We start from the raw sequence: 14,120 nt of genomic DNA, 5'->3' as shown, positions 1-14,120 counted from the left end.
TGATATTTTTTCCTTCTTCTAAATTCTTTGTTAGTCCAGACATTTAGGCATAATTCCTTGCTGTCAGCAAATGAAGTCGGTACACAAGTTTTTTCAGTTAAGTCATCACCTGCACATAAAGGGATTGCCAGGTCGTCAAGGGGACTTGACACGTTAAGAATCTAATGATAAATTTTCCTATATTTAACTCAAATGTTCTAGAACAAAGATGGGAAACTCCACAAAATAAGGCTAATCTTATCAAAAATAGAATCTGAGAGGGGGGAAATACAAAAAGCAAAACCAGACCTAACAGAATTCCCGTATTTAATTCTCTGTGTCTTCTCAAGAGATTTACACCTTTCAAAATACAAATCTGATCAGTGCAGCCCACCACATTACCAAAGTAATTAATCTAAAATGTCATCTGCAGAAGCGAGGACATCATCCCACAGCATTTGGCAAGTGCATGAAACAGAACATAGAGGCAACTGTAGAAATGTAATAAAAGATAAACCATTAAATTGTTGCAGAGACACTGAAAATTGCTACTGCAGCCTTCCAATAACCAAAGCAGTTTGTTGATTTTTTTTTTCTTTTGATGAATTACTTATTCCCAGCAATGAGCCTAGCAAATTTTGACCAACAGTCTTTAGATTTCACAGAAAACAAAGAGGCCAAACAACTGACTCTTGCTTTTTAACAAAAAAATTCTGTACTCTAGACAGACACGCAGACAGACAGACAGACAGAAAGAAAACATTTATCTTTCCTTGGTGTAACTACAGACAAAAGCAAAAGGAAGTAATGCATCCAAAGCACTGAGCAGCCATTGTTGCAGTGGAATTTGGGTATGTTTTCAGGGAATGGCAACTGAAGCATCAGTTTACTACATTCAGAGTCCAGTGTTGAGCCCACACAGCAAACACCAAGAGATGCGTTTGCAGTGATTAAATATCAAATACATTATTATCAGTGACAATGAATGTGCTGCATAGGCTGTCACAAAGAGCACCATCATAACCGGTAATTTCACCCTCCATCTGACACAAAAGTACATCTTGAATGCCTCCACAGTGAAAGCACTATGCATCCTTCTTTCTGTCAGAGCCCTGAAATCCTGAAAGGATGATTTAAAGTTTGAGCACTTTTAAGTATGAGGCACAGTTCAAACAAAGCCTTGGACATACACCACTTTGGACACACGCTCTTTGCTTAAAGGATGTATCAAAAATCACTAGCAACAAGAACTTAGGCAATCTTTTAGTATAAACACTTTGTCTTCTATCTCAATATTATGACCAAAGAGAAAGAAGGCACAGTACTTTTGGCTTAAAGGATGCTGCTGGTTTAAGAAGTCCAAGACTGTGAACCCATTCTTCACAGCACATAAATATAAGTCTCTCAGAACTGGTGCCTCAAAACTGTAGTCTGGTAAAGTAGCAGGTACCCAATGTAGTCAGAAAACCTTTCAGTTCTACTTCTATCAGTCTGCAAAAATGACCATGAAAGGGAAATCTGCATTTACAATCTACTAATAAAATAGTGAAATACATGTGTGCTTTAGAGGAGCCACCATTTCCACTGAAAAACTGCTAAAAGTTCATAAAATTATTGAGAAAAATGCCTAAAAACACTTCAGAAATAGCTGAAGTCTTCAGAGATGTCACTAGAGTAAGCCTGCTCTCACCACGTCCAGACAATGCTTTTTTGTTGACTGGCAATCAAAACTGGCACCCAATCTCTCTGCTAGACTATTGAGAGTGTCAAGAACTCCTAAAACCCCTGCCAGAAAAATGGCTTGCCAAGAAGCAGCATACAGCTTCAATTCCTTGTCCTACAGACTAGGGCTGCACACAGCACTACTTGGAATGAGTGTCCAGGCACACCACAAAACCTACAGCTTCATAAAACACACTGTTGAAGCTGGCTGGTCAAAGCAGCAGCCTATTCGAGAAACTTACTGTTCTGTTAATTCTGCATAAAGTTTAAAATTCCTTTTATTTTTTTATTATGTATTTTCTAGTAAGGGCTGTCAACAGAATATAAGGAGAAAGTGAAACTAACAGACCCAACTCCAAAATGCTCAAGTACTAAAGGAACTAGGAGCATTAAAAGCTTCCGCACTCTTCACCATCTAAGAACAATTCCAATTCCTCCTCAAACTGAAAGGCAACCAAGGGATGCAGTAGCACTGTGCATAGTCTTCAGCATGGAGTACAAATACAGGCAGATTGCATATATGCTGGATGAGGAGCTGCTGACAAAGCACAAGGATTCCCAAATGAACATGCATGCACACTCACAGTGGAACATGTAAATGAACAGCTAAGTCAAAAGTGAAAATTAATTTAGTATAGAGGGCATCACTGTATGCTGCTACAAGTTGAAACCACTTCATACATGACTGTTAGTTTCTCCTTCACATTTAACTCTCTGTCAAGAATAATTGTCTCAAGTAGCACTTCAGAATCTCTTCATACTTTGCAAGTGAAAGCCAACATCCCTGCTAAGCTCTTGTCAGCTTGTTGGCCCAAAACAATGGGCCAACATGAAAGCAGTTCAGGGGAAAGGATATCACAATTTCTAAAATTCAAATGTCTGAAACAATTCTTCAAAATACCAAGTACAACTAATGTGGCTAGAAAGTAACACGACAGAATAAAAGACAAAACTATTCATGAGTGTTCATTCTCCCTACTTGAAAATGAAGCAAGTCTGATGAATAACCAGGATTTTTAAGGGAAAAATACATCCCATTCTCCAGGCACAAAATGAGAAAGTGTAACACAGAAACAATAGTAGAAAATAATGTAGTTTTCTTGCAGACCATATAAAAAGAGAAGTGGTATTACAGATCAGTCCAGGTCAGGAATTCTATACGAAGTCTTAAATGCAAAAACAATAACAAACTACCCATACAGGTGCATTCTTTTTTCTGAGGTACACTTTTCACTGAAAAATAATGTCAACATGTAGGAGCTGTTTTCATAAACTTTAGAGATATTCCTGATTTATTTTTTCTTCTCTTTCCTTCTGCAGTGTTCTTCCTTCTGTAAGTCTCTTGACCTACAAAAAAAAAAAAGTAAGATATATATACAAGCATACTTAATTGTACTTACGATGTAAGAAGCAATCGTATTTAAAACAGCGTCTACAGAAGAGTGTGTGAAAAGAGTGCAGGCTTTGCTCCCTCTGAACAGATTTAGCATTTGGTCCATCTATGTTCGGTGTGCACTCAGGAGGAAGAGCTCCAGGAAGCTGCTGCTCAGTGAGTTCTTTGTATCTTTAAAGGAAAATAATAGAAGTTAATAATTAAGTACAATTTTTTTTACAAAAGTGTTTTTTATTCCAGTACCACTCTGCATTTTCAATGACAACATTAAAAAAAACACCCTAAGAAATATGTGCCAGATAACAAGGCCAATTTGTTAGAGACAGGACAAACTATTAATTCCATACTCATTAATACAAATTGACTAGGAAATATGACATTTGTTTTCAAGACCATCACGACCTCACCACTCATATCTAATAAACGCTTCTGTATTGTTTGACTTGGGGGAAAGAGCCAAATCCCTTTCCGTGTCACTTGCAGAAGTTACACAGATACCAAAGAACTAGCTGCAAGGGGGACCATTCCCAATCAACAAATATTTAATGAAGCATGCATTCCATAGAGGAATCTTTGTTTCATAAAGCAACACAGTAATATAACCTAAGAAATATGTTCTTACTTCTCTTTCAATTCTTCTGCAGTACCCTTGTCTGGAAACATTGAGGAAATGGCCTCAAATATCTTGTCAGAAGGAAATCTCCGAGGTGGGTGGGTTTCTTTCTCTGCCAAGAAAGCAAAAAATTTGAAAAAATAAAAAAATATATATTTCTGCTCCTTTGCTACCTCAATAAGGTATTCAGAGAAAGAGGGAGTTCACCAAAATTCTAATGTAAAAAAGACTTTTATTTCTTAATCACCTACAATTTTAACTGTGTTAAGTGATCTTTTCTGATAAGAAAAACCTACTACTAAAATTCAGAGAAAATATTATTTCACCAGCAGATGGAGATGGAAATTCAGAACTCTGCCTGCTTTAGAATAACAATACATGATTTTCTGAGGAGTACCAAAGCATGTATTAGACAGATATCTGACTGATTTTTGGTGCATTTGACTGTCTCAGTATGCCAATGAACAGAAATTGGCAAAAGTGCCTTTCATGGTGTTCTCAACACAAATCCTGAATTAAATGACAAAGGAAATTACAAAAATTATGCTCCTTTAGACCTGAAAACTATCACACAGGAAGATGGGTTGGAACAAATTTATTAAGTGGTTAAACAAATCGTTTTGGGTTTAACTTTTAGAGTCTGCAGATTGACATACCCATCCTGTTACCTTCCCGATCTTTTTGCTTGTCATCTCTTTCATCTGGATTATCATCTCCATCATCATCATCTTCATCATCACTATATTGACCAAGGGCATTGACCAACTCAACAAATATTTCGTCATTGATAAATCCACATTCTGAAATCCAGCAAAATTGGGAGTGAACGAAAAAGCAAATGGTGTATACAAGGTATTTTTAATCCTCCCTACACTTTAATTAAATAAGGGCAAATGCTGTTATTTATGAAAAACAATTCTGTAGTTCTTCCCTCTTAAATTGCAGTGTATGAACCAAGACAAGTAAAAAAGGCTCATCATTCATTTTTCAGACTGACAACTCAGAAAGGATGAAGAAAAATTCCAACAATTTTTTCCAATTCCCTGTGCTACATACATATATAAATCTCTCTTCTTTTAAGAGAAAAAAGTACTACCAACTACATTGTTTTAGGGATTTCATGCCAGAATCCCAGTTCCAACATGGTTGGGTTAAGCCAGTCTGGAAATGCATGCTAACAGTCCACAAGCTAATCTATAGGTCTCCAGACAGATTTTTGGTTGGTAATTCCTTAGCATCCAATTCACACAATAGACCCCACTGGCTGGGTGATAAAAAAAATACACTAACATACAAGAAAGTCAAGAGAATACTGAAAGATACAATGCTGCATATATATGTTTATTAGAATATATTCTGCTGTGACATTCAGATGGCAGAACAGATTAAACAATAATGTATTCCTGCACACAGGAAAAATCATAGTTAGTGCTGACAGAGATTATTCTTCCAAAAAAAAAAAAAAAAAGAAAACAAAAAACAAACAAACAAAAACAAAACAAAAAACCAAAAAAAACTCCCACAAACAAAAACATGAACCATGTGGGAAGTGTAGTGCTTATTACCATCCTTTTTGCCTGGTTTGGATGTCAAAATAACTTGACAGAAAATAATTGTTTTATTACTATGCAGACAATGAAAATACCACTCAGATGTTTTAAACAGACTCTTAATATACACACACATAGGTTAGTACAAATTATCTCCCAGAAGTGCAATTACAGAGCTAGTTTAGAATTCTATCTCTTACATGGGAATACCTCTGGATTACAGATTCCCACAGTATTTACATTTAACTACAGTCACACAGTATTTGTTATTGGGAGACTTAAAATAGTCTTTCTACTTCTAATATATTTTATATTATGAAGAACCCATAATAATAGTAATTGCCATCATAAATTTGCAGCTCAACATGCTCAAAAAGGATTAATTTTAAAGGTAAACTCCTTCAATAATAAATTAAATCAATAATAGAAGACATTTAGTAGTAATGTCATAATTTTGACATAACCAGTTTTCTGACAGGGGAATCAGCAATCAGTAAATGTGTAAAAATATGCAAAGGTCAAAGCCCATAAACATTCCATGTTTCTTATGAAATACAAAGGCACCACCTATACTGAGGACATTAACAAGTCTAGTGTAGGGCTTCGTAGCATTTATTATTGAATCACAGGCTTAACCTTCATGAATGGTACACGGTGAACTCAAAAAGGTGGTTCTCTTTCTCAGACACTTCAGCATTAACAGGAACACGATTAATTTTAAGAAGCTATTCTCTGAGTGAAGGGGTGGAGTGTGTGGGTAATATTTCTGTGAAGGGGGAATCAAAGTAGTCAAGAGAAACCTCTGCAACTGTGAAGTTGAGGCTTGTATAAGCCAGTTCTGAGGATGAAGGGAGGGAACACAGAACAAGAGAAAGGTCGCCACTTCACTGAGACTTTAGCAAAGTGAGAGACCAATTTACACTGCAGGTAGTCCAGCTCTCACACAGGAGAACAGGTAAACTACACCTTAAAATAAATATATGTAATACTTCTGTACCAACGGAAGGATACAACTTGGCTCTACAGCTGATTTACAGAGAGATGGTTTTTAAACAGCTAGCAAGTTAATTAAAGAAAGTAAGGAAAAAAAAAAACCACACAAACCTACAAGAGGTTTTCTGTTGAATCACATTTGCAATGTTGTCATTATCAGAGTTTTGTATAATTTTCCTGCCACTTTCTGCTAGGCAGGACACACACACATTACAAAATCCTATTCCAGAGCTCTGAGCACAAAATTAAATACCAAGAATCACTGTATGATACAAGGAAAAAGTTAATGTGCTTAATTTCTCCACAGTACTGCTTAAAACTTTGCAGCCTTATGAAAACACAGAAAATACATTTAAATAAGAAAGCCTGTTATACCCAATGTTTACTCAATGTAGAGGTTGTAGAGATACTACTGTAACAATCACACATCAGGCCTTAAGCAACACTACAACAATAATTTATATAGGAAGAAATTATTAGTATACCTGAATGTTTGGGCTCACCTCTGTCTCCATGCACTTTCCCATCATAGTTTTTGATCAGTTCTTCAATAAAGGTACCATCCTGGTCAAGCACTTCATCTCCCATATACGGAATGTTATGTAAAACAGTTTCATCCTCTACCTAGGAACAACAGTGATAATCAAACAATCTTAAACTGTGTTGTCAAATGACCATTTCTGCATTGTTTTTCACTATCTACAGGAGTCTGCCTGCAACAGTAAATTAATTAGCTTCACTGCTTTAGCATGTTTACCATAAACTAGAAAAACAAAACCTTCAATGACTTTCAACAATTTTTTGCATTCTTGGTGGCTAGCTCAAAATAATAACACTAGCTCCTAATCTTAAGGTTAGCAGAGTGTTTCTACAAAGTCTCTAATATGGAAACTCATTAAGTTACCTGGCTTTGGGAAGCTTGCATTTGGTAATTCATTCATCCCCCCTTGGTTTTCTCTCACAGTAATGTAGGAAACCACAGTGGGAACCACCCTTTCATTGCTTGGCCAGAGATAAGAAAATATGTTACAAAAAGACTCTAAATTAAGGTTGTCTAAAGAGCAAACAGAGAAACATGACTGACAATTTAATCTGCCCTCCACTGTCCCTTTTTTGACTGAAGATAGACTAAAGGCACTAACACTCCCATGTTTTATCAATAGAATTTATGGACCTTGATACTCAGCTGCATCTTCCAATACTACAAAAGAACCTTGTATTGTTAAGAAAATACACTTTACTGCTGATCATGATTCTGTAGCAATCCAAAATACCCAAACACTATTGAACTGAAAGCAAGGAGAAAAATGTGTGGCAAAACTCTGTATGTATACTGATAAAAAAATTGTTCTTTATAGCAGATTATTATTATTATTGTTGTCAAAATAACTAGTCAGCAAAAGTGGTCATATACAAAATGATGTGACAAAGATTTACAATAAGCTAAGCTTTTCAAAGTCAAATACGTATATCAGAAATCTAAGGCTATGGCTTCTGCACACAGTGAAGCTAATCTGAAAAAAACAGGGCATGCTCAGATATAAGAATGACCATTATGTGGGGAGAGTATTTCAGGATTTAGTTCCCTTTATTCCACAAGAATTACTACTCTACTATGAATGTTGGTTGATTGCCTTACATTAAAGTATTCATATCCCTCAGAAAACATTTCTCATTACACTAACTAATTACTAATTAATAAAACTACATTTGTTAACAGCCGCAAAAGTCAATAGGTCACCTGAATTAAATAAACTTTACAGCAAGATTTCAGAGATACTTATACATTGTACATTATATATTGCATATTATATATATACACATACATACACACACACTTATACATTGAGGACAGAGATTCAGTTTTCAACATTGCCTTTTTATTTATTTTATCTGGGGGAGCTTATTTCTGATTATTACTACCCAACTACCAATACCTAAAGTAGGGAAGATAATTGGCAATAGGTTTTTGCTGGCATACTTCTAAAATTCACACCTCCCTTTTGTCCATACCTTTCTACTCCCTACACTTGTTTAAACTTACCATAAAATTCTGTTGAAGGGGAGACCAAGAATACATAATAGGCACAGAAGCAACAGCATTGAGTGTCTTCAGAGGGATGACTTGTTTTGGAAAATCAATGTCACTGGTAACAGAGCACTGAAATAAGAAGTTGAAGTTACACTTACATAGCAACATAAGGAAAAAACAACAGAAATAAATCACAAAACCCTCTACAATGCACAAAATTTAAAGAGTTTCTCAAAATTAGCCATATCAACCTTTGAAAAATGCATCAGTTTCTTAAGGTATAACAGGAAAAATAGTTTTAGCAAGAGAAAAGGACCTCAAGAATTATTTCTACGCCAATACCTTTGCTAATAGATCATGATGGAGTTTTTCCACTTATTATTAAGTGGCTGTGATAGTATTTTACTCAGAATATTCAACCTACAATACAAATTAGTTTTGGTATCTCAAAACAGATTTAGTACCTGTTGTTGCTGCTACACTGATGTTAGTGTATTTATTCAGGCTATCTGAGAGGCAAATGAATTCCCCTGGCTTCAGATCAATACATTGCAGGAGTCATGTATTATTTATGTTATAAAAATAAAATTTTACTTTAATGCCAGCAACTCTTTATATAAATAAAAAATGCATATGCCTTTTTAATTCCTGCCTTGTTACCCAATTATTGTCTGTTTATCCTATCCTCAATCCTTTTATTATGCTCACTGCTTGCAAAGGAAAAATGAAAATTAACTCTTAATGTGTAACTCCAGATACATCAATGAATCTTTCAACTACAGGATTTCTGTTTTGGATATTCAGAGTTTTATGTAGCCTCCAAAGTATAAACAACCCATAGAAATACAGACAATTAGGTTATTCTTGCATCTAATAATCAACGGTTAAATTAACTTTTCTCAAATAATGCAGCATGAAGAACTCTGGGAAAAAAGTTACAAGCAAAAGCAGACAGGAATACACAAAGCTAGGGGAAGTACAATAGAGAAGATTTGGAAGTACGTAAAGCCAAGTTTAAAACAGCTATCATAGCTACCTGAAAGGAAAAAAGTAAGTAGAGACAAAAGATCTTTCTCCTTTCCAGAAGGGAAAGATGAACAGAGCTTCACATTTCTAAAGAAATACACAAAGTAATGTAACAAACAATATACAGGGACAGTACCCTGGCAGAATGACACAAGCCAGATTTACTTATTTTCTTTTTAATCTGCAGCAACTGAAATTAGGTTTCTGCTGTGTATATGAATATTCTAGACACAGTCTATACTACCATTTCATTCCTATTCCAGGTTAATATTTAATTTTCTAGCTAACAGCCACCTAGCATGTTTTTCATGTCTTTTTAAGGCAAAATACAAAAGTGTAATAATTAATTACTTTTATCTTTGGAACTAGAAGTCTTGGGCTTACACATGGGCTATGTCAAAGTGACTTAGTGTTTGGTACTAAGCCTCAGTGATGTTGGTCTGTTTTTCTGGTATGGAATTCAGGTGAATGTCCAGTAGGCCAGTACAGGGCATGTTAAGGTCTCCACTTGATGCTGGCTGTCACCAGCAATGCCCTGCACTCTTCGCCAAACACAGGAAGGTTCTCACACAACCTTTCTATTTCTAGCCAGGGTCTTATGCAACTCTGAAGAAATTCAGCATATTGAGAAAAGATTTTAAAGTAATCTTTTAAAGGCCCCACCATTTATTCATCTCACTTCTCTCACTATAAATTATAGCAATCTTAAATCAAGCATTAGAGTTCTGATTCATGAGACAGAGACTGAAGGTAGTAATTAGTGTGCTCTATCAATACAGGCAGGAAATTAACATAAAGAATATAGAATAAAGAGTACAAAAATAAAGAATAGTGAACACCATACTAGAAAGAGAAGAAAAAACAATGAGGAACAATCATCTACTAACTTAAAAAAGTGAAAGCTGGATGTATACCTGTGTCAATTATTATCAGTTCTGATCCCACACAATATTGCTATTGAGCTGTACAGGAGTTAATTGCATAGTTAAGAACATTTAAAAGAGACTACCTGAAGGTCCTCACCTCCTTACATTTGAACACGCATGCACACAAATGCACCTCTAAAATTTTCAGAAAATAAACTCTGCAAATTTCTTTGCAGATAAAGTACTTTGGTTCACTTTTTTAACCTATTCACAGTAAAGTCTTTTCCTTCTTATCCTACTGAAAAGAGTTCACTTTTCAGATTATTACAGATAAAATATCTTCAAACTTGTTAAGTGTGAAGAAGTGCCTAAAGAGCAACTTAGAAAAAAGGTAAATTAAGATGGGATTAATATAGAAAGCTGGAATTGGCTTAAATCACTGTTGAAGCTACCATGACACAGGACACAATCCTGAGTAACACACTCTAGGACAACCCTGCTTGAGCAGGAAAGATGCACTAGATGACATCCAGTGGTCCCTTCCAACCTTACCAATTCTGTGGAAACCAGTTTAGGTGCTCAAATTATGCCACAACTATAGAAGTGCTTTTCACAAATTTAGCATTCAGTCTGCTTGTGCAACACAAGGATTCATTAAACTAACTCCCACAGGAGCGAGAGTAAACTCCCAGTACCACAGAGACAGAACCATTTGATTAAAGGATGCTGAGGTATGATACAATCATTATCAGAAATAAAGAAGATTCACTTCTGCATGTCATTAAAAGCCAGGTAGCCTGCTACATACTTATTGATTTGCAGAAGTCTTATGATCAAAGTACACAATAAATAAATTAAGACAGTCATACAAAACACACTGAGCTTCCAAGTCATATCATGCTGGAAAATAAATAAAAACAGCAGCCAACTTTCCAGTAATAAAATGAAAACGTGCTAAGAACCTTGTAAGTGGAATTACCACAACACATGTTAACCAACCTCCCTGGTCCCGCGCAATGAGCTCACAGAAGTCATGATGTGAACAGGCTGTATCCTACGTTGTTTCCATTCTTGATTTAAGATTTCAGTTCTTTCCAGTATCTTCTGACGATTAGAATTAAACATACTCTAAAAATTAACCACAACATTATAAATAAATCAAAGACTCTAAATTACTCTTTTGGCATCTTAATGTACTCTAACATTTAACCAGACACATTGTAACAAAAAAAATGTGCTAATAACTCAAAACATACACATTTAATTTAAAAGTCAGTGAGGTTCAATACAGTTCATCATCCCTTTCTTCAGTGCATACCATGCTCTCACAATTAGAATCACACATTTAGAATGGAACTAAATTCTAAATGGAATTTGGAAGAATATGAGGCTAAAGAAGTTGCCATATTAGCTCTCCACAAATTCTTCTAATACTTAACATTCTCAACCCAATCTTATATAGGTGTGTACCTGTTTATAACACCACAGAGTTAAGACAAATTCTCAGAGGGTTGACAAAGTATTCAATGAAATTGTTGTAGCAAATGCTAACTGTAGGACACATACTTCAGAAAATAATCAATACTTGTAAAATTTTATAAGCAATATAACCAAAAGATAAGGTACCTTTACTTCATCGGCACGTCGGAACCTCTTGAGCTGCCTTAGTCTCATATATTCTGATTTTACACGTTTTCTCCAACAAATTGGTCCCTTCTCAGATTTTTTCCCGGTTTGACCCATGATTATCCTACAAGAGACGATGTCATGTTTGTATTACCAAATCTGACACCACTGCTTACAGAGGAAGTTAGACAGGAAAGCAACATTCCTTTAATATCTTTCATACCCAATTCCTTTAATTCCTTTCAATCACACACTTGCAATACCATCCCAATCCAACAGCAAAAAAGAAGGAAAATATCTTTACATGTTAGGCACCAGAAAATAGTAATTTTAATTGCAAATTGGTGGACCCTTCACATTTGCACTTCTAATGCCTCTATACAAAAAGATAGCTGATGGATTTAAAGGGGTGAAGAGGAACAAATCAAGACTCCCACTGCAAAGATAGACACTGGAAACCTTGCAAGTAGTCTTGCAAATTAACTGCTGGAGAACTATGTTCACTGCCAGCATTTTCCTCCTTGCAGGAAAGATCCTCTTTACTAAGACACCAACTCCTACACTAGACTTTTAGAGTTGATCTCAAGTACAAAGAGGTATCCCAAAGAGTACTCAGTCCTCCCACTCAGCCACTCAAGCATGAAAAAAATTGTAGAAATTCAGACAATGAGTTTGGAAACAGCTGGAATAAGAGACTTTGCTCTTTTTCTTAAGTATTCTATAAGATCACAAACTGCCCACTGATTCAACTTTACTGATAACCCTCCTAGTGCCAAGTCATTCATTTTTACGCTACAGGACTCTCGGCAATGAAATTGTATTTTTATGTTATAATCCAAATGCCTTGCTAGAACATGCCAATCTACTCTGTATTTTTCAAAACCAAGGCCCGTATGGTACAGCTATGCTGGCAATGACTATTTTGACAGCATCCTGAAACTAAACCACTACATCAAAGACTGGCTTCTTCTCAAGAGCTGCACTGTAAAAACTACAGTATTTCACTGAATAAATCAAAGTATCATTCACATGGACTGAAAGGCTAAAACATCAGTTGCCCAGGGTTAATGCATTCTCAAACAAGTGTAATCAGTTTGAGAAGAAACAATTCCAGCCCTTCTAATTATCAAGGCAGGTCAACATGAACAGAGTTATCATCTTTGGGCTCAAATCCAATGCCCAGTGCTACCTTTACAGTCCCACACTACAGCTGCACTTACAGTCATAAGTGCATCTTTGTCCAAGTTACTGGAAGCTTACTGCTCTATTTTCAGCAGTTCTACAGAGGTCAGATTTGAGTTCTTTCAGACTTCACAGTGATGATGAGAGGGTGAAATAACCTGTTTATTTATTATACATATATATGAAAAATGCAAAATACATTTACAGTGAACAATAAGGTAGTAAGTCTACAAAAGCCTGAACCCATTTTCATGCAAGACTTAATATTTAATCATAATATTTTGCAAGAAAAAATGATGGGGTTTTAGACTGAGGATGAAAAAATAATCTACAAACAAATAGCAGAATTGCAAACCCAAATAATGGGAAATATCCTTTAAGGAAAAAAGACACAGGATACAAATAACTACATAATGCACCTGACTAGACAGAGGGGGAGAACAGAAAACCACCATGGGGAGATAAATCTAGAACAAAGCATCAAAGACCATTACCCAAATTCCATGCACAAGACAGCAAATAAAATCCACCTGTATCTCATTCACCACAACCCTAGTGGTTACAAAAGATACAAACTAAATGATACTTTAAAAAAACCAATCCTACACCATTCATGTAAGGACACAAAGACAATCAGTGATTTAAAGTGCACTATGATGCTGAATAAAGAGCAGCATAAAAGCATTATGAAGTGTAGAAAATACACTGTATCATACTAAACTAAGCCACGTAAAAATATTGAAAAACAACATATTAACTGGAAATAAATAAGACATAGAATAAGTACCATTAAGTAACAGACAATCTCAATTTGTAAGGAGTATAGAACATCCAAATTGTTTCAGCCAAAAGACATGGAAAAAGCATCAATAAACTCAAAAGATAAATGTAAGCTCAGCTGACAATACTGAAGTAACATAGCCCATAAAAGTGAAACACAAATTACATTTACTTACTCTAATACTGCCCCAACCACAGCCCTTCTTACTCTAGTTTCCTGGATAATAACAAATTATTCCAGCTTAAAAGAAACCTTTCTTAACTGATATTAAATCACCAGATAAGCCCTGCTCATCAGAGGCAGATCTATACAGAAATCACATATAATTGGATTAGAAACAACAGACAAACCCAACAG

The 14,120-nt window shown here is 35.5% G+C and overlaps 1 protein-coding gene across 6 annotated transcripts in view; it reads right to left on the bottom strand.

Moving 5' to 3' along the window:
* The window catches only part of EZH2 (enhancer of zeste 2 polycomb repressive complex 2 subunit), a 28,720-nt gene extending 16,803 nt beyond the window's left edge, over window positions 1–11,917 (bottom strand). For 2 of the 6 annotated variants that reach the window (XM_062497712.1, XM_062497728.1), the window contains exons 1-7: window positions 11,801–11,917; window positions 11,201–11,302; window positions 8,295–8,411; window positions 6,754–6,874; window positions 4,364–4,507; window positions 3,717–3,819; window positions 3,102–3,265 (exon numbers count right to left, since the gene is read on the bottom strand). In XM_062497712.1, coding sequence (XP_062353696.1) covers window positions 3,102–3,265; window positions 3,717–3,819; window positions 4,364–4,507; window positions 6,754–6,874; window positions 8,295–8,411; window positions 11,201–11,302; window positions 11,801–11,917 — 868 coding nt within the window. Of the gene's footprint in view, window positions 1–3,097; window positions 3,266–3,716; window positions 3,820–4,363; window positions 4,508–6,735; window positions 6,875–8,294; window positions 8,412–11,173; window positions 11,303–11,800 lie in introns of all 6 variants that reach the window. The other 4 variants (XM_062497689.1, XM_062497705.1, XM_062497697.1 and 1 more) reach the window with 4 other exon arrangements.
* Between the last annotated feature and the right edge of the window lie 2,203 nt (window positions 11,918–14,120).

This window comes from Cinclus cinclus, chromosome 1 (genome assembly GCF_963662255.1).
Source record: "Cinclus cinclus chromosome 1, bCinCin1.1, whole genome shotgun sequence".
NCBI lineage: Eukaryota > Metazoa > Chordata > Aves > Passeriformes > Cinclidae > Cinclus > Cinclus cinclus.
Note: the sequence above shows the minus strand (reverse complement) of the source record. Positions and strands in the feature narration are given on the sequence as shown.